Below are 25,954 nucleotides of genomic sequence, written 5' to 3' on the forward strand. Positions count from 1 at the left end.
CTCAAAAATTAAAACATTTTTCCTAGTTCCCCGTTAATGGTGAAAATCTTCCAAAAAATTACAAATTTAAAAATCGCTAATTTTAGATATTTTTTCAATTTTTTTTCTAAAAATTTCCATAACTTATTGAAAAATGAACGAATCGAAATAATTTTTTTTGTATAGAATCCTTAGATATTTCACTTTTATTTGATATCAAACATTTAAAAAAATGACACTTAACCTGCTTATAGGGGGGGATTCAAAATAGTGACTTTTTACAAAAGTCAACTTTTTCTACTTGACTTTTGAAAATGTTCCAGTAATACTGCGTTTTTTTAAATATGTTAAATTAAAGCTTATGTAACGTGCTATAATTTGAATAAAAAATTTGTTCTGGCGACATGTGCAAATGGCAGACAAAGTTGAACAAAAAAAAAGGAATTAATTTTGCTTTTGGAATAATCTATTAATTTCTTAAAATTAAACACTATTTACAGATTTGCATCGAAGCATTTCTTATGATAGTGATTTTAATCACTGTCAAATATAACCTATACTTGTATCAACTATGCCAAGTCCATACTGTGCCAGGACCTCATTGTGCTACCGTTATTTATTTCTTTTGATTTAGAATTACCTAACAACAAAATTTGATATTCTTCAACTTGAAAAAATTAAAACTGATTTAGAAAAAGTTTTTGGTTTGGCTTTGTTAATGAGGGGATGCATCCATCACTTAAGCACCTTTATTAATTAAAAAGAGGATATTAAGTTTTTCTAAATTGAAGGTAAATTAGTATTGCTGCTCTAAAATGTTTAAAATAACATTAATTTACACACTTGGATAAACCGTATAATTCCATTATTAATTTTAAGATTGTTGTGTTATATTGAAATATAATATAGATGCATTGAATCTGGCAAATTTGACAAAAAAAACACAAAAACAAATTAATAATAAATCATTGTGTTTATACATTCGACAGTAGAGTGTCCGTATAGTAAACACAGTAATTTCACTGCGTGTGTCACGTGATACCCAAGAAAAAGTAACGTATTAGATGTCATAAGAAACACTCAGGGTGTCCTACACCTCCCTTCTTAAAACATCCTCTCAGCGTCTGTGTTCAAATGAATAATCGAGGGTGGGTGCAGAGGTCGCGTGTGCCTATGGTTTCTTGGTACCACCCTGGTGTTTCCATATATTTCCCATTAAAGGGATGAATCTTATACGCAACTGCTTACAAATATCATTCACTTGGCGTTTCCTCCACAAGGCCGCATTTAGGAATTGTGCCGCCCCAATAATATTTTTGTTCACAATCCATCACATTTTAGGGGGAAAATTGAATGGGTGATCTCAATGTTAAATGTGCAAAAGTTCAAACGCCTCTATAGACTTATTTACGGGGAAGGGTTAACCCAGAAATTTCAGTCCTCCAAAAAATTGCCTTGTTTTGATACTAATATGTAAAATTTGATAAAACACTAATGAAAAGAAAGTGTTTAGATTACAAATCAGATTTGATAATTCACTTTTTTATAACAAAGAACATTTCGATATTATATATTATTTTTATTGTTATTTAAAATCATAATTCCTAAAAATAATCGATGAACATAAAAAAGCGAGTCTCCAATTACATTAAATACAATTAATTTATTTTACACGTTGTTAAAAATTAAGTTTTTTTTTTAATCGTTATTTATGAAGACCTGTTAAATCGAAAATGTAAGCACAAGTAATACAATGTGAACATTATTTTTAATGCAAATACAATGATTTATGATATTTACAGTAAAAACTTCTTTTTATTTCTGTTTTTATATACAACTGGATTATTCTGTGAAGATATATGGAAAATAAATTTGATTTTGTTCACTCTATTTTATNCAGTAGAACTCCAATTATCCGAACTCCGAACATCCGAATCGCCGATTATCCGAATCACTTTCAGAAAAAATCAGAAAAAAATTTGTCCAAAGTCCGCGGCGTCAGTGTAGGCACAACACGTGGTAAGAGTTCCCACTCCAGTTCCGGCGCATTGCAGTCACCTGTCATTGTTTATTTTGATTAGTCAGTGAATGGGTCCCGGTCCCCATTAATTCGGATAATTGGAGTTCTACTGTATATGGAAAATAAATTTGATTTTGTTCACTCTATTTTATTATTAGTATATGAAATGTTGATGTGTTAACAGAAAAAAAAAAAGCTTAATTTTATGTAACAATAGTTCTTACGAACGAAATGTTTGTGTTATCTACCCGAGTTTTATATTTCATATTTTAGTTCTTCCTTAATAAAAAAAAANTGAATGGGTCCCGGTCCCCATTAATTCGGATAATTGGAGTTCTACTGTAAATGGAAAATAAATTTGATTTTGTTCACTCTATTTTATTATTAGTATATGAAATGTTGATGTGTTAACAGAAAAAGAAAAAGCTTAATTTTATGTAACAATAGTTCTTACGAACGAAATGTTTGTGTTATCTACCCGAGTTTTATATTTCATATTTTAGTTCTTCCTTAATAAAAAAAAAGACATTTAATTTAAAACTTGAACACTAGCTAAAAATTCTATTCTATTAATACATAAACCATAAATTCTCAGTAAATATTACATAAAAAATTTTCATGATACTTTACAGCAGATTATGTGTTTTTAAAGGAACACTTTCACAATCATATAAAATTTCTAAGATTAGTTTTTAAAAATCTCATTCGGGCACTAGTTACCGTTTAACACTCAAGTTATCTGCGTTCAAACATAACGAAATTACATAAAGTGAAGTGTACCCCTGTAAGAACTGTCGTAGACTCAACCATGACACATAAAAAATACTTCAAAAGAATTTTTATGGACAACTATATTTTGTATTTAAAAACTTCAATAGACCATAGCCTAAGACAATATGTGCGATAACTGAAACTATAAAAATGCCAATATTATCTATAACTGTCCATACCGTGAGCGTCTGCACAAAAGTGACACACAATTTACAGTCTTTAACGGAACGATTTTGGCATATGTACTGTAACATTTTTACAATATACATTTTCACGTACTTTGTTTAAAAACAGTTGGGACGCACTGCCGTCCAAAATCTTTTGATTGGAGACGTCTCTATGAAAATTCATTTATTAATTATCAATTATAATAAGTAACCAAATTGTAAATTACTAAAAATTTGTTGCCCAGAAATTAGATATTAAATTCAATGCTGTGTTTTTTGGGTAAGGATATTAAACTAAAAATTTATTTTAAATGATTTGATTTTCTATTTTATATAATTATTAAATATTTTTGAATTAAGCAAATTTAATTGTTAGTTAAATTAAAAGCAACTATTTTAAATCATGATAAAAAGCCTTTTCAATTTTTTTAGGACGAGCAAACATTTGAAAAGGTTTTAAATTTTTTAATGAACACGAAATTTTATAGTTTACCACTAATATTAATAACATATAATATATTATATTAAACTAGTTGGCAATCACTTTATTAATATCCAGTAGAGAAACCAGAAACTTTTCATAGAAGCGAGTTCTTATAAATTTTATGACTTTTTTTTTTTTTTTTCCATCAAACATTTTTTCGCTGCATTACTAAAACATATCGCGTGCCACTGAAAAGTTTAAACATAACTATTTATTTCAGATGGATAACGGTTTACTATGTCGTAACCCCCTCGTTACTGCCCCACCCAAATGATCCGCAGGCATAATATTTTTAATAAACGCGATCGTATGACAGTGACAACAATTTTCGTACGATTTAATTGGTTTCTTTATTATTTATAACCATTTACCATGAATAACGCGTTGTTACTTTTTTCCAACCGACATAAATACATCAACTACTTGATAACGTAAAAAGTCTATTTACGCGCGTATCAATTTGCTTGAATATTTTTTCATAGGTATTTAAACATTAATATAATTTATAATAGGTAACTTCCGAGAATATTGGGGTTAACAACAAACACGTGTCACGGCAACGGTAGTTGGCGTTATTTAGTGCGGCACAAAGTTTCGTCTCAGAGTCTGATTGTAATTTACAACGATTTGTATCTACAAATAGATGGACGAAAAATGCCGTTCGGTCGCGTTTAACTGTATGCGCGCATTGCTACCTACCGTTTGGCGGCTATAAAAACAAACGTGTGGTGCACGCGCGCCCACTGTGATTTATGAATAAGGCCACCCCGAGTGTCATGCTGACGCACAAGTCAGAAGACGGCGGCAATTACTATTGTACGGTGTTCAAGTGCGTTCTCTGTGCGGACAATTTATAACACAATTATCATGTTGAAATGAAGTTATCTCAATTTTATTAAGNCCCTCGTTTTTAACTGGCAGTATATTTATCGGTAAATCATGTTGAAATGAAGTTATCTCAATTTTATTAAGATCGGCTTCATGCACAGCTATAAGCGTATTTGTAATTATTGAAATGTTCCAATGAAATCGCTCGTTTTTCATACACTTGTCTGTTCGCTAACAAATACATAAAATTTGGTTAAATATTTTCACAGAGTCTCTGCCTTCTCTATTTTTAATTTTCAAGTCGTTATATCTATCGTTGACGTATTTCAAAAACAAAATATGCATTATTTATTACGTAATCAATAATTTCGTAAGCCACGAATTCTAAACCAGCTCAGTTTACATTAAGTCATCTGGTCTATCGGGAAAATCTACTTTTTTTACCGCCAACCGATTCATCGTGGATATACTGCGTATACATCTGCAGACAGATTTCTTATTTTCGTACCCTATCCTTGTTAATAATCGTAAAAAATCTGACGTCTGGTTTGGGGTGCGTGTCTGTTCCTTTTCTATGCTCCGTGTATAAGAAGTAATACAACACCGAGCACCTTGCGCCCGCAATGTTTTCAAAAGCCACACACACACACACACTAACAATTATAAACAAATGGGTAAACTATACTACTTGTTAGTCAACTGTGTCATATAGATTCTGTCTTTTTTGACATTTTTGCATTCCACTTGAACTCGAGTCTTTTTTTATGTAAATATCGAAGATACATTTATGTAGACATCGTAAACTTCATCACGTAAAACTATGAGGTTCCAAAAGAAACCAATTTCAAATATCTTAACTAAAATTTTTAGTTTCAATAAAATAAATTAATTTTAATTGATTTATTAATTTTATAAATAGAATTCGGAATTATGTGCATTTATAAATTTTGTTAAGTTATTTAAGAACACACCATCAGCGAATATGAATTCTTATTAATTGGAGGTTAGGGATAGGTTATTTATTTTAAACGAAAAATATTTCTACGATATAGTTGCACAAACGTTCAAAGTGGCTTAATTCAAATTTATAAACCTCCGGATTCTAACTATAAAAAAAAGCATTTTTTAATTGTTCATATTACGGTATATTTAATAAAAAGTAAGGAAAACAACATGTTTAATATAGTGTGGCCAGACGTCCCGATTTTCAAACATGTTTTCCACTAAATAAGGTAATCATATCGGGACAGTAAAATGTACCAACTTTTAATCGACGTCCCGCTTTTGTCCTGATTCCAAATAATAGTTATTTTTTTCTTATTTTCACTTATAGTGTGTATATTTTATATATACACACTATTATATCATCACATTATTTTGAATAGTTTTTATAAACTAGTTATAAAATAGTTTTTATACCAATAATGGGCATTAACTAGTTAAAAAGTTAATTTTTTTTTAACTTTACAACTTAACTAGTTAATTATTTTTCTAACAAACTTTTTAACTAAATTATTTAATTTTCCGTTGAAATAGCTTAGCTTTTATCAGTTAATTAGTTAAAATAACAGTTAAGCTAAATTCAATATTTCATAAAAAAATGTATGTCTTTAAACGTTGCATACGTGGTTTAATTTAAAAAAAAAATGGGAATTTTCCACCGAATATTATATTTATAAAACAATAAATATAATTTTCTGTATTTTTTCAAAAATGTATGATTTTTAACTGATTTTTTTTAATAGTTAGATTTAAAGATAAAACATTGCAACCATCACAAAAATGTATAAAACGAATAAAAAAATTGTTTGTTATTTTTAATATTTTTTGCCTAAGTTTAAAAGATATGATGAGTTGTATGATAAGTTAGGAACAAAGGTGAAAAATAAGTCTCTAAACTAGCCAAAGTAAGAGAAAAAAGGACTAAAAATTATCACAATGTATGGTGTATAAAAAGTGTTGATAATATGGTACTATCGTGTGATGATGTGAAAAAAAGTGGAAAAAGTATTTTGAAAAATTACTGAATGAGGAGTATCCAAAAGAGACATTATAGGATATTTCGTGAAATGAAGGACTGGTAGATTTAATTAATGAGAAAGAGGCATGGTAGACTGTGGCATCAATGAAAAAAAATAAAGTAGTAGTACTAAATGAAGTGCTAGTAGAAGTATGGAAAATATTAGGCGGTGTTGGCATAAGGTGTTTGAAGGATATTTTAAATAAAATCTTATTAAAAGGAAAATCCCAAATGAATGGAAGAATAATATTATAATGCTAATATTTAAAGGTAAAGGTGACATACAGGAGTGTAGAAATTATAGAGGCATAAAGCTTATGAATCATGAAGATTTGGGAAAAAGTAATTGATAAGTGAATAAGAAATGAGACATCGGTATCTAAAAACTAGTTTGGATTTATGCCTGGTAAGTCAACAATGGAGCCAGTATTTTGTATGAGGTAACTAATAGAAAATTTTAGAGAAAAGAAGAAAAAGCTGTGTATGGTATTTATAGATTTGGAGGAAGCGTGTGATAGAGAACAAAGAAAGGTTCTTAAATGGACATTAATGAGAAAAGGAGTCCCGAAAAGGTCATTAATATAATAGAAGATTTGTATGATGGCACTTTTACTAGGGTAAAAAGCGTAGGAGGAATAAAAGAAGGTCTTCGGGTAAGAGTAGGAGTGCACCAAGATTCTGCTTTAAGCTCATATTTATTTTCTATAGTGATGGATGAAATTACTAGAGAAATACAAGGAGAGATGCTGTGGTGCATGTTGTTTGCTGACGATATAGTGTTAATAAGAGAAATAGGGAGGAAATTAATCAAAGACTAGAAGTGTGGAGATCAGCTTTTGAAGAAAAGGGTTTAAGTATAAGTAGAAGTAAGACAGAGTATTTAGAGTACGAGTTTGACAAAGGAGAACACGAGGTAGGTGAAATGAGGAGGTCAGTGATAATAGGCGAGGGCGTGATTGGAGAGGTGGAGAGATTTAAGTATTTAGGGTCAATTGTGCAAAAGAGTGGTGGTATTGACGAGGATGTAAGACACAGAATTAAGTGCGGGTTGTTGAAGTAGAGAGAAGCGTCTGGCGTCTTAATATAATTCCTATGAGGCTGAAAGGTAAATTCTACAAGACTGTAGTGAGGCCAGCGATGATGTATGGTTCATAGTGTTGGAGTGACTAGACAACATAGGATAAGAAACAAACATATAAGAGGGAGTATAGGTATAGCGTCAATCGTGGATAAGATGAGAGAAAATGGACTTAGATGGTTTGGTCATATTATTATATAGGAGAGAAGAATCGGAAGCTGTAAGAACAGTGATAGAAATGAATGTTGAAGGAAGAAGAGGTAAAGGAAGACCAAAAAAGTGATGGAGGAATGTTATTGAATGCGATATGAGGACGGCTGATGTAAACGTAGATGATGTTGGAGATCATGTCAAGTGGAAGTTTAGGATAAGGGTGGCTGACCCCAAGTAGTTTGGACTAAGGCGAGGAAAAAAGAAGAAGATTCAACTTTAAAAGTTGAAAATCGATTCTTAGCTTTCCCTTACATCACCGACCAATAAAAAAGAATTTTAAGATATTTAGCCAAAAAATTAATTTTAAATAAAATAATTTTTTTTTAAACTAGCTTAGGTAAAAAAAAAATTTAATGTATCTTTTAACTTAACTAGTTAAATTTATAATTTGTGAACTTTTAACTATTAATTTACATTGATCATATTTAACTTAACTTGAATTAATTATTTTCATTAACTTGCGTATCTTTGATCTATACTGTGTTATTACTTATTATCCTAGAGACTTAGACATTAGTTTTTATCATGTTATGATCTGGACTCTCAATTGGCTATAGGTGACCACAGTCTTATAAATGAAACCCAATTGGTTGCAACTGATAATGAGATATTGATGTATAATATTTTCATTTTTATCAATAAAAAATGTTCATAATTATTTAATTTGAGTTTTTTTTTTTATCCTATTTTTATTATGATATTTTTTGTAATGTCTAATTTTAGAATGTAGAAATTAAGGTGAACCCAAAAAATTCGAGAACGTGGAAACAAAGCATTGTGTAAACAAATTAAACAAAGACATTTCAGAGCACATATAAAACTTATCGTTCTTAGGAATCGGTATTTAAATCATTAAACCTGTTACATAAATATGATAATATTTCAATTTTTATTAAATTCGTGTAAAAATATTTCAACAATATAAATAATCGCAATATATTTACACTAAGTATATTTTATTTTCAAATTATCAGTCGAAAATTAAACATATAATAAAATGTTATTCGTAAAATATTTAATTTAAAATATACAGGACCCGGTGCGCAATAATTTTGCGGGTCTCTAAATACTTTTTTTAGTGAAAAATAAAATTTTTTTGTGATCATCAAATGATCAAATGTACGTTTTATAAGGCTTCATCTCACACACTATTGGCGCCGGTCCTAAAAATTATATTTTCAGGATAATGATATTAAAAGAAAAAGATAAAAAAAAAACAAGCTCCTATTATCTACATAAAAATTATGTATATATCTATGTTTGAAAAATAAACTTAAACCTTTTTTTTCAGGAACCAAAAATATTATACAGCTACTCTTGTTTAATTAACTTATTTTACACCATATATATATAGTAGGTCAAATAAAACAACGAACAAGCCAGATTAACATATATACTTCTCAAATCCCATTCTTGAACCTAATATTACAAGCATAAGGAACGACAAAAACGTTTGAAGGTGGCAATCGTCCAGATAACATCGAATGTTCGTTTCATATTATAGTCCAATTAAACATAGAAAGAACGCACGATTGCCAAGTACACCTTCTATTAACGATAACACAATTACAATCATAAATTAGTAGGGTGGATGATGTAGCTACCCAGCATTTAGAAATTTTTAATGAATATAATTTATTATAAAGATCACAAATATCATTGAATTTTTGTGTACAATGATTTGGAAATCATACCAATGCATTTTCGTATGTATTATCTGTACCAATATAGTTTTGTGATAAACAATTAAATATCTTATATATTTAATCTTTAGTATATGTTATGTTTTCATTTATTATTTAAATAATTATTTAACATTATTACGTGTCTTATTACAAGAAAACATTTACAATAATACCAGGCCATTATCGGTTTATTACTAGGCAGATACATTTACAATTTTAGTAAAAAGTAAATAAATGGATAACCTTAATTATCAATTACAATTCAATTAATTAAATAAATTACACAGATAAAGATAAACCTTTAACTAAACAAATTAGTAAGGGAAACTATCCAAGAGTTAAAGTGACCTCATTACTCAACCTCCTCTTTACACAGTATTTTTAATAAAAAAACGATAGCACAATGAAGTCGTGGCATAGTTGATATTATTATAGGTCATATCTGACTGTGATTAAAATCGCTATCATTAGAAACGCTTCGATACAAGTTTGTAAATAATGTTTAATTTTAAGAAATTAATATATTATTCCAAAGCAACATCAAATCCTATTTACTTAATTATAACCTGATTAATACTTCTTTAGTTTATAAGTTTAATATATGAATAAATACTTAGTAATTTATAGTTGTAATTATAGTAATAATTAATATTAGTAGAATATAGTACTGAAGGTCTGAAAGGGTTAAAGTAAATAAAATTGTGCGTCTATTGATATAAAATTAACTTGAAATTTTTCTGAAATATTAATATTATTGATATAAAATAAAAGTTGATATTACTTCTATAAAATTGAAAAAGGACTGTCAAATAGGTATTTCAGGAGAAAACCACATTCTATCTTTTAACAGGATGAACAAATTTTTTTGTAAATCTTATAATTGTTTTATTTTATATATAAATAATACTTTAATTCTAGAAATTTTACATAGTAGTTTCAAATAACTCCAATTTTTAAACAAAAAGGATGGAAAAGACAACGTATGACAACATAAATTGTTTAGGGTTTTTGCTTAAGTGGTCACAGATTCTTTTTTTGTATTTTGAGAGGAGTGCCATCAAATAAATATAATTCAAATTTTATAGTATATACATTTATATAAATAACACTATGTAAAAATAAAGTCTTTTATAACGACTATATTGATCTTGCGAGAGTTGTATATTTCTAAAGATTAACACAAAAAAAACATGATGTTCAATGCTTTGTATCAAAGATAATACTATAATGAAAATTATCTAACGATATAACACAAACCAAACTTAACAAAACATTCTTTGATTTTTTAAACAACCACATGCTTGCCCTAAACTTAAACGGTATTCTTTTGTTGATTTCTGTTTAAAGTATTTGTTTCCCTTTTTGATTATAATTTTTTGTAACTTCTTAATGTAATTATTATTAGCATTGCTTAAATCTTCATTAAAAGGTTCAATTACCACAAAATTCAACTTTACTTTCATATTTTCCATACACATTGATAACATTGCTCTATATTCTGTGTCAGATACGTTATACCCACTGCATGTGTACTTGGCATCAACATAATTGTATACTTCTTCAACACAATTAATTGGTATTTCTGAAATCGATTCTTTTTTAAAAACTCGTCTAATTGAATAAAGCAATTTTTTGAATTTTTGAATAGTATCATCTAGAAAAATACTTCTCCCATTAATTTCTTTGGCTAAAGCACAAAATCTATAAATGTAAGTTATTCCTATACTTTCAATAACATTCAAAACTATAGCATATCCCACAGTACAAGTTGTTAAATTTTTAGAGCATAATTTTATTATATCATTTACTTTTTTTTTAGACAAAGAAAAATTAGGAAAACGTAAAGCTTCATACTCATTATCATCGGGAATTGGACAAAACCCATTTGATGGTTTCATTTCGTCTTGGTTCGCGTAATAACTATGATATTGTAATTCAAGATTCATAAAATTCTTATAATGGGTTTTAAGATTTAAAAATGCTTGTAAATCAAATTTGTTGGGGTTAAATGCATGATTTAATATTAAAAAAAATAAAAGTATAACTGTATGAAAAATTAACATATTACATGAATCGGCAGCACAAAGAGTATTAAAATTAATTTATTTTGTTTTGTTAAATATATTTAAATAACTATTAACTATTTAACTATTTACTATAATTCGTTTCATCTAAACTCACAATATATATTTTAAATAATATACATGGTGCTTATTATTTAATTCCTATTTATACTCACAAGCGATAATATTTTTATTTACTTAATTAATACTTTATTTTAATACTTAAAGGTACTTTGTGTATGTACTTAATTTTAATTGCGTTGTATCAGAGGTGTAATTTATGTTCACTTAAATATTATTTAATCTAATTAATAAAAAAAAAATAATAACCTAAATCTAGGGTTATACTGTAGTCCATACTTTATTAAAAATTTTGAATAATAGACCTAACGGGAGACTTTTCTACTACATTTTTCAACTTTCTCTCTACAAGAAAATTGAATTCACTATAAATATTTCTACAGAGCTAAAGCTCCTATAGCTCACATTCAAACTATGCTAATGAATTTACTAAGTATTTCCTAACTATTTGGTGTGTGAATTTAAGTTTTATTTCGTAAAATAATTTTATGAGAATAGATACAAAATAATGTACTTTATTATATAAAGTGTAATGTATAACTAAGTCATAGGTTTTTATAATAAAGCATTTGTTTTTTAATTGTTTTCAATAATATTTAAAAAAGCGATTATGAATTAGAATGCTGAAAATATTTAATTATCAGATATAACCATATTCAAAATTTAAAAAAAAAACTAAAAATGATTTAAGCAAATAAAATAAATTTACACAAGCTTACAGATTTATTCGATCAAATATTATGATCGTGGTTTAGTCTAACTGGTCTAAATTAATTAAGTTTATTAATAAATTTAATTTTCTATATACAGGTGTTCAGAAAGTAAGGACACAAGTCAATTGTTATAAATAATGAAAACAATAGAAAACCGTTTTCTTACCTTCTGAACACTATATATTTTTCAATAGGAATTTATACATTTTAATTTAATATTTTGTTTTATTACATAAAAATCATCATATCATAGCTATGTTTGTGGCATAAATAATTATATGTATATACATTTAAAAGTTTTATAGTGATTTTTTATGATTTCTTGGTTCTGTTGACTAATGTTTTATCACCTTAAATTGTTATTTCTATCACTTTATAACACTTAATAAAATAAGTCTTTTAGTTCCATGTGTAATCATAAATTAATTACATGTTTTTTTTCAGCTTACGTTAAAGAAATAATTTATTTTAATTTTAAATAATCCAAACACGAACAAATAACAATAATTACGTTACGGTTAACTATACAACAAGTACTTATATTAGTCATTGTAATATCACAATATCATTAAGGGGAGGGCTTTGTTTATCAAGACCCCTGGTTTATTACTGGGTGATCTTAATAGCATGACTAGACATCAAATAAGCACCCTGACTGGTCTACTGTCAGGACATGGTCATCTGCTTAAACATCTTAACGCAATGGGGGTATCGGAATCACCATTGTGCAGGAAGTGTGGAGTAGAAGAGGAAGACTCATTTCACATCATGTGCGAATGTGAAGCCTTGTCCACACTAAGATCAAACTACTTGAATAAACTATTTCCTGAAAAAGAGGATATTAAAAACCTAAAACCCAGAGAGATACTTAATTTCGCCAGAAAAACAGGACTCTTTGGTCATCTTTAGAGGTGACTTTATGGTTGGTAATGTATTAACACTTTGATGATAACACTTAGGTGGGTAAACCGAATCAAGACAATTCGGTATGAGGTGCGCACAATGGACCAACAGGTCTGAGTGCATGGGCATTATGTCCACCTCAATAATAACTAAAAACTAAAACTAAGGGGAGGGCTTGCGCCTTTTCTAGTCTTCATAATTACTCCCTGGCAGAGATTCGAATTTTTAAACCACCGGTTCAAAACCATTTCTGTCGAAGAAAATAAAGAATCAAAAACATACTATCAAAGAAATCTTACCAAAAAAAATGATTCTTTTAAAGGTTCTTAAAGTCACTAATAAACTATGTAACTATGTAATTGTATGACAATTAAATAGAAAGTTATTTTTGGTAATAAGTCTATTAAAATATTTTTACAATCACATTTATTACTTTTATTAATATATCATAGAAATGTAAAGATAAAATGTGAAAGTTTATTCATTTTTGACAAGTTGACATTTCTAAGACTACTCCTTTGAAACGCCCAGTTTCAAAGAATAATGTAAAATGTAATGCTTATATTATTACCTATGATACCTAATTTTGAAAAAAAAAAAGATAACTATATTTTTTTTTAGAATGAACCATTTCTAAGTCGGTTCTTAACAGGAACGCTAAAAATAAAAGTTTAAGAAACCTTAATAAAACCTAAAAATTTTAATTTTTTTATCTTAGATACTCTTTTAAAATCGATCTTAAAAATCTTAGAGATTACCACCTCTGCCCTGATACCTTTTCTCTAAACCTTCTTATATTCAGCCCTACTTGTGCAGTAAAATCCTTATTTTGTACATATTAATGTAGGAATATATGCTCGATTTTTCTTATTAATTAATTTGACAACACCATTGTAATATTTTGTATAAAAAAAAATTTCAAACAATATTAGAATTATAAGTCAGATATTATTTAAACATTTTACAACTAATTATACTTAGTTGTTAATGTTTGTACAGCCTTATCTCCGGTTGAAGGACAAAAATAAATAAGGATCATAGAATTCAATGAATAAAATATCTTACTTCCTATTTAATACAAAAAAAAATAAATTACTCAAAAAGTTAGTTATGTAAAAAATGTTGGAATATTCTGTGAAACAGTTTTTGGTCACTTAAAAAGGAACTATAAATTTTGTTTATTTATTACAACGTCTACTAGTGTGGAACTGATAAACCATATTTAGTCAGCTAACACTCGTCGATAATAAATAAAAAACATATTTTCCAAAGAATATTTATTACTTTGCTACAACAGGGCGTGTTGAAAGATTAATTGTGGTAGGAGTTACATTTATGAAAAAAATATATTATATTGTTTCGAAAAGTATTATTGTATAAAATAGGAAAAAATGAATATTTTTTTTTTATTTTTAATTCTTCTTAGTAATGTTATAAATTTCTAAATAAATTATTAGTAATTTAAGTTGTATAAATATACTAATATTACTAAAACTATCTTTATTTTTAAGTTAATTCATATATTTTAACCCTTTCAGTACAAATTTGAAATGAATTAAAAACTTTTGAATTATTTAATTTTAAGCATTTACAAATCATCAAACTATCAATATTTTTGTTTGCCGCTAATATTTACCATATATAAGAGTTTTTAAATGTATTTTTATTCGTTCCAATCAGATTTATTTAGATTAACTATTACATAAGAAATGTATTCAAAAATCTAACTTTTTATATTAGTACATATATTTAATTATAGGATATTTTCTTTATACTAATCAACACATAACTATAGTTTAGACCATATATATAGAAATCTATGTATGCATAAAACATAAAATTTAGTTACTTTTTAAAGATTGTAAATTATTAAAATTTTAAAATTAAAAGAAAAAAGAAATAAATTATATTCATAAAGTATTGCCATAACATAGTAATCACGAAGAGACGATATAATAAATGCGATATTTCTACAAGTAAAGCCCGTTTAAATATTTTTTTAGTATATTTTAAAAAATACACCGTGTAAGAGGGAAGTGATCCATCTATCGCCCCCCCTAATAACTGCCACTGAATTCTACAAATAAAACCAATGGCGTATCTCAAAAAGGAGGCAAGTTAGTATCGGTATACTATGCTAGTATAAAAATATTGAAGTTTATTTTCACATGAGTAGATAATAGTCACCATAAATGTTTGTGGTAGCTTGTCCGCTAATTTTTTTTTTTATGCCCACATTTGAAATTTCTTCACACATCTCTGAATAGGACAGATGACATGTGGTCATTTCCGGACTTACGTACATTTTACGTTTGTCGAAAATAAACGGTCTTTAGGGAATCTAGGGTGTGTGGGTGGCCAAAGAAGGTGTAGAAACATTACAGCGAGGTGTCGTTTGATATACATATTATTCTACACATATGTATACATTGTACATGCATTTCCTTAAACACGCACGTGTGTTATAGTAAATTGTATATTTATACAAAAATAAATAATAATTAATATCATTTCTTCGAACAACGTCGCAGTATTTATTTAAGAAACATGATGAATATAGCATACACATAGTCAAATGGTTCCATGAGAACGAAAGACATTGACGTTTTTCTAACACCTATTAGGAGGGTAAGTTTTATGTTTTTGACAAATTGCTTTGCTCCAAGGGCGGTCCAATCGTCATACGCACACTGATTTCTACTCAATATTAATTTTGTTAAACCCCTAAATGCTGATCTGTAAAAACGATGACCATAATTCGTAAAACTACTACTTTTTCTAAATAATAAATCAAATCACTTAAGATACGACATAAGTTATAAATAACCTAAAATACAATTGTATATCATAAGTTTTTTATGAACACTCAATATCGACTATATTTCGAAGCTATTAAAAGTACTGACGGAAAGTTTATAAAAAAAATTTAAATATTCATTTTTTGGATAGCTTAAAAAAAAATTGCTTGCGTCGCTTGGTCAATAAATACACTTTATTTATTTAAAAAGAAAAAGAAGTCCTCAAATATTGAAAAAAAAAATTAAGTTTGATAAGAAATTATAATGGAGTTTAGCCCTCAAATTTCGCTGATAAGCTATTGGTTTTCCTTAGCCGTTTATTTTGTGTCCGAACGTCATTACTCCCATTCTTACTGGACGAATTTTACTCAACGACACGTCAAAAGATCACAAAACGTATCTAGTTGAAACTATCAGCACCATAATGTTTTAATTGTACCTATTTAATACACAAGTTAAATACTTAAATTTTGCAAATTTCGCAAGCATTCTTCGAAAATTATAGGCACTACTCCTGAAGACCGTCTGTAAATTAGACACTTAATGACTAATCAAATTTTCGTAAAATTTAATCCTAGAATTAAAAAGAAAAACTTAAGCTTCATTGTATATTTTTAAATACATTAAATATGATATTTGAAACAAAATTTATAATTGAGTAAAATATATATGTAAAAGTTATGTCCATATTTTAATGAAAGGAACAAATTAGTATACAAAGTATAAATTACAATACACTGTAAATATTTTCAATAGTTTTATTAACCTATTTCAGTCCCAAAATATAGTTTATAAATTGTATTATACTCATAATAATTGGTCCCCAAGCTACAAACCATCGTAACCAATCTAATAGTTGACCATACAAAACATGTGGTTTTTCCCATCTAACAAATTTAGTTAAGAAAATGCAATGTATCGTTGTATAAAATTATAATTATATTTTACAATTTTAAAACTACGAATCCTTGTTTGTAGTTTTTTACTAATGTAATTTCAACTTTTATTTATTATTATTAATTAAAGGCGATTTTAGCAGAGAGGTACTTCAACACTTAGATTATATCAATGAATAATCACAAGTAAAAAATAAGTTAATCAAATCAAAAAATCGATTAGGTTGCTACACAAAGTTTTGTAATGCGAAATGTACTAGTACATTTTATCATAAAAGTGTACCTAATTATTAAACACTTTTATCTGAAAAATTCTAAATCGTCTCTGTTATTGATAATAATATATAATAAATTTAAATTAAAAGTACTTAAACCTGCATTTAACTAAATCATTTTTTACAACTTAATCTTCTAAATTTACATAGAAAAATAAGAAAATTTTTAAAGTACCTATAACTCAAAAATATAAAACTCTATTCTTATCGCTAACAATGTAAAATAATTATTAAAATATTTTACTCAAAATTTGTTTAAAAATGTTATGTTTTGATTTTTGATTCTAGAAAACTCGATTCAATTCATATATGACAAAGCTATTATTAGTGCTGATGATATGTTTCAACAAACTTTTTTAATTATTTTTAAAGTAAAATATAGCTTTATAAAAATAGAAATTAACCAATTTAAATATCATCAAAGGTAATTAAATGAGTTATTAAAAACTTATTGCTAGTTATTAAATGTATATAAAGGATACGGATTACGGAACATATGTTTGAGATCAACTTTTTCTTTACAATATGGACAAGTTTGCTTTTTTCCAACAATACACCAACCTCTTATGCAAAATTCATGAAATCTAGAATATTTAATATGTTATAAATATATATATACAGAGTAATCTGTTTATTACGAACCACATAAATCACTCATAAAATAAATACATTATTGAAAAAATTATTTCATTTATTTATTTTGGTTTGACAAACCAATTACATATGTAATATCAGATTTGCAATGTTAAGTAATATATAGTATAGGAACACATATAAAGTAAAAGATAAATAAATCAACAATAACTAAAACTTACAATTTTAAGTATAATAAAAAATAAGCACAAAGCAAAACAGTAATAAATTGTCATCTGTGGTCACATTTAAATAGATGATTTAATTCAGCTATTAAATACTTTTAAGCATCATCCTTTGTAATTATTTTTTTTTATGTAGCACTATACATAATATGTATGGGCCACTTAAAATTTTTTTAAGAAAATGATAACAACTTTTGGACAAGTACTTCGTAAGTTATTGATATATTTATATCTAGATGAGAGGAAGAATAATATTAGTATTATTGGTAATATTTAGTTAAAAAAAACCAGCACCCATTTTTCATTTCCAGTCATTACATTAAAATGATAATAAAAAATCAAAATACGGGTCCAAAAGTTGTAATTGTACTTAAATAGGAAAAATACTAGAAATGAACCATTTAATTTTAAGTAAATCAAACTAAAAAAAATATTTATTTTGACATCTCTATGTCATCAAATATCATCACTAATGACAACTTTGTACTATTACTTCTAAATTAAATGACATTTTTAAAATATAATAGATTGAGGGAGAGGCACAGGTTTGACAATTTATATCATTAGACATTTCTCGACTGTACTTCTTCTCCAAACCATGTATAAAAATGTTAATAACTTCAAAAGTACTAGTAGAAAAGTTATTAACAACCAGTCAGTCCTTTATTAGATAATTTCCTATTTTATAAGCAAATTAAATATGTATGTATGCCACTTAAAAAAAAATTAGTTACAAGAGATGAAAAACTATTTTAATTCATTTTTTAATATTGAATTTATTTTGTGAGTAATTAAATGATTTATGATAAACAGACACCATATATAACATATTTTACAATGATAATACTACAAACAAAATAAAACACTATACCACAAAACATCTAATGGTAACATGTGATGTAATGTCAATGAACACTTCAGATACTATTAAGCTGTGAAGTTATGTCATCATAATTGTCTAATTAGTTTTAACTAACCTAATGATTCAGAAAAAAAAATTCTAACTATATAAATAAATTTACGTGTGATCACAGGTCAATTGGAAGGTAGATTCAATTATGCCTTCTTCTCCAGCATTCAATAAGAGTTTATTTCCACATACAGCACAAATATTTTTATCTAAACTTCTGGTGGGCATCCCTTGTGGTGTGTAATACTAATTGAAAAAAAAACAATAAATGATAATAGTAGTAATGTTCGAACCAGTTTAAGAAAAATTCAAGATAGCCATTTTGGTAGAGTAGATTTCAAACAAAATTTTTTGTTAATATTTTTTGGATAAATTTCTAGAGCATTTTAAAATTTGTGAAAATTTGATTTTTATGTTTATTACATAATTTAAAACGCTAGTATTTGCTAAGAAAGGATAGAAAAGAATGCAATCTTTTGCAATCTACTTATTATTGGTTACACACACATTTTTTTTCATGAAATTTTTCATTGCTTGAATGAGTTGTAATGAAAAACTCTTATAATGATATTATATTTTATAGAATTTTTCACGACATGCAAAAATCACTCCGTATATATTTCTTTAAATTATTTTTTGTACTGCTAAATACCATACTATTAAATAAAATATTTTTAATTTAATTAAATTTTATATTGAATTTGAATAAGATTTATTTATTTATTTAATTTAATTGACCTTTATAAACTAAATTCTGGTGAATGTTTAAACTTTTTTACATAAAAAAAATATTACTTGAGTTACTTACTCCTAAATGAGCAGCCATGGCAGATGCACAAATTTCAGCAACATCTTGCCCTAATACTCCAAAATATAGTCCATAATACATAATGATTAAACCAAAATCCATCCAAACAGCAGGATTTACATTGAAAATGACACTGAGACCAAAAAATGCTGCTACCATAATGAAATAACCGATGATGCCCACCACATATGTTAATTTGTAGATAAAATAGAACCATTTATACACCAATCTGGATAACATTTATGCCATCACACTATACATAACATGGTGCAATATTTTCATAAAGTGCAAGCCATAGAACTATTAATGTCAGGCTGCCTTAACTCACCTTGGAGTTGATCCTTTTAATGGTTTTTGTAAAGCTTTTCGTACAACAATTGTTGTTACTAAAGAAAACAAAATCCAAAAAAATATGAACCTCCAATAGGACATACGCAAACACATAACAAAAGGTATAATCCACAATGCAATAAATGTTACAACCTGAAATATTGTAAGTTTAAATCATGTGAATAAAGTTATCTATCTGAAATAAAACAAAATCATGTTTATTCAGTTGATAAATTTAAAAATTGAAGGACATTATTTCACTATGAAGCTGTATATATAATATGTATAAATAATGAATGTGGCACACATTTTTTAAATATAAATCATCCTGTAGGTATTTGTGGAAATATATTTTTTGAAATACAGAACTTCCTAATGTAATAAAGGTTATATGGTCATTCTATATATTATATATAGTATACATTAAAATTTGTTTCATATCAATGTATTTTTTGTAATTAACATTTTTAGTTAAGTTGTATTATTAGAATAAATGACTAAATAGTAGCTTAAATGATCATAGCTAAGGTTAAAAACGTTTAAACTTTTCACATTCCTTTTACGACAATATGTAACTTATAAATTTGACAATTATTTTATGATTTAGTTGGATTTTTTATACTTCCAAATTGAGTGTCAATCTAAATTTGCTAAATATTTGTTACTTTTTCTTTATAATTGACCGAGTACCCGAGTGTCATACTCCAAATCTAATTGCAGCTTTGTATTAAATTATAAAAAACACATAAGTCTGTTAAATTATTTTTTTCAAATTCAAAAATAAAATTGAAATTTTTCAGAATTTTTGATCTTAACATATATTTTTTCTAATCATTGCAGTTTTACTAGTTATTAGTTTTGCACAAAAACAAAAAAATTATATTTTTGAACTCTTCAAAAAAATTATCTTCCTATAATAGTAGATTCATAATTAAGCTAAAAAAAAGTTACAATGGAAAGTTAAATTTTTTTTTTTTTCTGAAAAACTTCCCTTAAACTTAAATTATTTTAAAGTTCTTAAAAATAATTAAACTTGCGGGATAAGTCTCNTAGTAGATTCATAATTAAGCTAAAAAAAAGTTACAATGGAAAGTTAAATTTTTTTTTTTTCTGAAAAACTTCCCTTAAACTTAAATTATTTTAAAGTTCTTAAAAATAATTAAACTTGCGGGATAAGTCCCAAATTTTGCACAATTTTTTTTACACAAAAAAATTTAGGTTAAAATAATTATTTTTTATAAAATTATACGAAAAATGTTAAAAAAAAAATTTATAATGATATAATCGTTTAATATTCACTTAAATACTAATGAATAAGTATCTCATATACTATATGTTATGGAAAAAAACTGAAAGCAAATTCAGAATTAACATTGGAATTCTATAAAAAATTCACCTAAATATTATAGACAGTTAATTAACTTTTGTTCTAAGTAATCCTTACATAAATTATTATCTTAATATTTATCAAAATGCAATATAAATGAAAATTATATTATGGTTCAGGTTACTTGAAAAGATTTAAAATGTCTTCTTTTCCATTCAATTAATACTATCTGGGCAACAATCATGGTAACCATAAGAATTAAAAGCATTTCAGCATGCATTGATTCATGACCTTTATGTGCTTCATGTAATTTTCGATGTTCTTCTCTAAAAATATTATGCATATAGTATTATAATAAGTAAGTAATTTAATTTTTTTTTGCAAAAAGTCTTCAATTACAAATATTATTAGCCTACATAAAAAGTTTCGCATATATATTTTATTGAAACAAAAAGTATTTATAATAACAATTTAAATTATCATTATATTATTTGAAATTACAAATATATTTCAAATATTAATTTTAAACTAAAAACATAAAAAATAATTTAATTTAAAATATTACAAAAATTACTAAAAAATCATTTATATTTATATCGGGAACAATGTTACAATCATCAGCACTAAAAATATAAATGTGTGTATTTAATATTTTTAAATTAATTTTTAATTTTAAATAATTTAAGCTGTAATTGATCATATCTTATTATAGTCTTATATTAATTTGGCAAATAAATTTTTGTAACTTTTTAAGAGACACATAAAATTTATTTATTAATTGAACAAACTTTTTATTAAAATAAATTATAGTTTAAATCATAGTTAAACAACTGGATTGTATTTAGGATTAAAATAAGCATATAAAGTTATCATCATAGTCATCATCATCTCTTTAACCTTCATTCAAAATATTTGGGATCAATATTACCTTATAATAATATAACAGAATTTTTACACTAGCTGTTGACTTCAAAGAACTTCATTATAGCTCAGATAGCCATTAATGTGGTAAGGCGTGTGACACCCATTCAGGAATCTACAGCAAACATCAATGCTATGGCAGCGGCAAAATGATTCATTATACTACACTGGGTCCCAAGCATATAAAGTAATATTTTTAGCTTCGATTCGAAGCTGAGAAGGTATTGGTTTTACTAAGATGTGTTTTTTTTTTTTTTTGTGTCTGTTACCACTTTTTCTCAGCTCTCACCGAACCGATTTCTTTCAATGATATGTCAAAAGATCACAAATCGTATCTAGTCGAAGACATTACCCTTAAAAATTGAAAAAATTTCCCTCGTTCCCCGTAAATGGGGGAAACCTCCGAAAAAATTACAAATTTAAAAATGGCTAATTTTCGAAATTTTTTCAATTTTTTTTACTAAAAACTGCCGTAAATTTTTTAAAAATAAACATATCAATATAATTCTTTTTTTTGTAGATGCATGATGTCTTTACTTATCATTTGGTATATTTTTTTTATAAATCTGACTTTTTACCTGCCTACAGGGGGGGATTCAAAATGACAACTTTTTCACAAAAAATTGACTTTTTCAACTTAAATTTTGAAAGTGTTCCGGAAAGTCTGACACTTTTATATATATCTTAAATTAAAGCTAATGTAATATACTTTATCATGGAAAAAAAAAATTTCGGACTTTATTTTATCTTCAAGGTGAAAATGGCTACCAAATGCTATTATTGTGTGAAAATTCTCAATTTTATTTTTTACATTTTTAACATTATAATGCTATAACTTATTGAAAAGTGTATTGATCAATATAATTTTTTTATGGGAAATACTATTTTTTAATAATCCCTTTTTCATTCGACATACTTTATCTTAATCAGGATATTAATAAGGAACTAGCAGTTTATGAAGCTTTTGGAATAATCCACCAATTTTTTAAAATTAAACACTATCTAAAGATTTGCATCGAAGCGTTTTTTTTTTTGATAGTGATTTTAATCACTGTCAGATACCATTATACTTGATCCAACTATGCCACGTCACCACTGTGCCACGACCCCCCTGTGCTTGGTTTTTTTTTTACATTTAATAACTACTGACTTAAATTCAATCTAAACAAAAAAATAAAAAGAGATTTTACTTAATTGTAAATTACCTACTTAATAGTTACTAAATTACTTTAATTTAATAAGAAAATAATCCTATAGGAAAAAAATTAAAGCTAATTAAAAATATGCATAACTAACTGTAAATTATATTTTAGCATTAAACAAGTTAGCTCTTAGGTTATTTAAGTTTATAAGGCAAATACAATAAACCATCACCTTTTATTTGACTAATTATTTAACGAAATCATATAAATTTTGGAAAAATTTTAACATTTTATACTATATAAACATATGAGACAATATGATTTTAGAAAAATGTAAAATTGCCACATTATTGGTCTTCTTGACATGAATTCCAGATGGTAAACTTAAAACTAAACAACACAACTTAAAATTTAATAAATCATAAAAGCATATTGCTCTTTACCTCATTATTTCTTCACGAGTCATTTTTTTTGTTATATTTTCAGCTGAATTACTCTGTTAAAAAATAAAATAAAATGTTACTTCTATTTTTTATGTAATTGAATAATTGAATTTTTTTATTTACTTACAAGAATCACAGTTATGTTTTCTTCTTCCATTTTTAAATAATGCGAATTATAATAAAAGAACAATATGTACAATTTATGAACAATTCTGAAATTAGGTCAGGTCCTAAAATTTATGTTATATTATTGAATCGTTAACAACAACCAAAATTATTAAATTTTAATGTACAATGTTTAACAATTAGCATTTCAATAAAAATAATTGGCTTATAAAGTATTTGTAAATTATTTAAATTATATTTTCAACTAAAATTATCCTTTAATTTAAATATGAATTTTTAATTACTTGGACAAAATTGCATTAGTAAAAATTACGTAAAAAATTAAGGTATCACAATTATTTCAATAATAATTTTATTTTATTAGGAGTAGTAAAAGTTCACCAATGAACACCTGACATGAATTCAATTAAATCGATAAGAAAAATGGGTTGTTATCACTTTAATCAACATATTGATTCCCCAGATTTATACTTCAAAGTTAATAACAGCAAAGAAACTAGATTCACTATTTTTTGTTCCACAAATTTTTAGTTCCAATTAAAATTTGTTCAAAACTATTGTTATCCAAAAATATTATTTGTACCAATTAACAATTTAATCATTCGTATCAACAAATATTATATCCAAAGTATAGTTGTTCCAATGAATATTTGTGCCAAATTTATATTTATCTAAATAATTTTGATACATAAAACATTTGTTTCAATAAATATTTTATTCATCTTTGATAATTCCATGTTTTGGATAAATGTTCATTAGCTAAGCTTGGCAAGTTAACTTATTTTTGTAACTTGTTAAGTTAATTTGAGGAAGATTAAATTAAGTTGAAGGCTAACAGAAATTTATGTTTTTAAATTCGTTTAGTTAAAAGTAACTAGACAAAAAAAATAATTAAATTAACTTAGTTAATTTATTTATTTCTAATACTCTTCAATAATATAAATTATTATATTTTCCTAATTCTTCTCCAGAAATTTAAGACAACACTCTGTGATAATTATTATCAGAGAAATATAAAAATTGCCGCAACTAATAAGCTGGTGAACTGTAGACCGTTTCTGACGATAACAGCTCGCTACGCTTGCATTTCCTTTCTCGTTATTTTTAATTTGTAAAATATATTAATACGAAAGTTTCCAATAGGAAAATAGTTAAAACTAATTATTTGACCTTTTCTACATTTACTCCCTCTAGTAAATGTATGATGAATTTACACTTGGTATAAACTGTCAATATAAATGAATAATAAAATAAATAACAATGAACTTAAATCACACAACTCTAGCATCCACAACATTTTACTCAGACCACAGCGTCATTTTTCTATGTTTTTCAAAAATAGTGGTTATTCCACCATTCTATATTTAAACATATTATTTGCTGTGGTTATGCGAGGGGAATATGCGTTTCTTACTTAGTAAGTATAGTTTAGCGCATGATTAAAGATATAAAATACAATAATGTATATCTTGAATCGTCAATTATCGAATTTAAATTAATAAGGAATTTACTAACCACCTGAGAAATGTTGAAATCAGTATTGTATACAGTTAGTGCTGGACAGAATAAAATATACATTTAAGGTAAATAATAGTTTATAGAAAGTCCAAGACATAAAATCAATCATCGTGAAATACAAATTTAACGTTATTTTAATATTACTATATTCAAAGGCGTAAAGCATTTGAGTAAATGTATTTGAATAAAAGTAGTCAAATACTTTCATTGGTATTGAATAGTATTTTTAAATACATTTAATAAAAACTATCCGAGTATTATTTTAAATACAATTATTTAGTATTTAATACTGTTTAATATTCAGTACTATTAATATACTTTTTTTTTTTTTAATTTGCTAACCGTAACACAGCAAGCAAATTAAACTCAGTCAAAATGAAAATTGAGAATAATTCTCTGTTATTTTATATGTTACATTATAGTATAACATAATTATTGTGCTTATCTAAATGCTATTATGTATATATCTATTTTTAATACATCAGTTGAACCTACAATAGCCTATTGCAGGTTCAAATGATTTACTCTATTGTCAATAAGACATACTTTACAGGTTTTTACACGTGTACTAATATTTATTTTTTTCACTGATTAGTCTCCAATAATTAATTTTATTTACCTCTAACAAAAAATATCG

General features: G+C 26.2%; 1 protein-coding gene across 2 annotated transcripts; it reads right to left on the bottom strand.

Moving 5' to 3' along the window:
- Positions 1 to 16,397: 16,397 nt before the first annotated feature.
- On the bottom strand, positions 16,398 to 24,198 carry LOC126894648 (RING finger protein 121). 2 transcript variants are annotated; one of them, XM_050665813.1, is made up of 9 exons: positions 24,084 to 24,198; positions 23,801 to 23,903; positions 23,674 to 23,726; positions 21,352 to 21,493; positions 19,839 to 19,993; positions 19,511 to 19,739; positions 18,815 to 18,948; positions 17,457 to 17,558; positions 16,398 to 16,690 (listed from the first exon to the last, which is right to left on the bottom strand). In XM_050665813.1, exons 2-9 carry the CDS (start codon positions 23,828 to 23,830, stop codon positions 16,570 to 16,572), a joined length of 966 nt encoding a protein of 321 aa, XP_050521770.1. In that variant the 5' UTR covers positions 23,831 to 23,903; positions 24,084 to 24,198; the 3' UTR covers positions 16,398 to 16,569. The 2 variants fall into 2 exon arrangements, with proteins under 2 accessions (XP_050521770.1, XP_050521769.1); XM_050665812.1 differs by lacking the exon at positions 24,084 to 24,198 and having other exon boundaries at positions 23,801 to 24,029.
- Positions 24,199 to 25,954: the final 1,756 nt, after the last annotated feature.

Source organism: Daktulosphaira vitifoliae, unplaced genomic scaffold (genome assembly GCF_025091365.1).
Source record: "Daktulosphaira vitifoliae isolate Bord-2020 unplaced genomic scaffold, ASM2509136v1 Scaffold_1, whole genome shotgun sequence".
NCBI lineage: Eukaryota > Metazoa > Arthropoda > Insecta > Hemiptera > Phylloxeridae > Daktulosphaira > Daktulosphaira vitifoliae.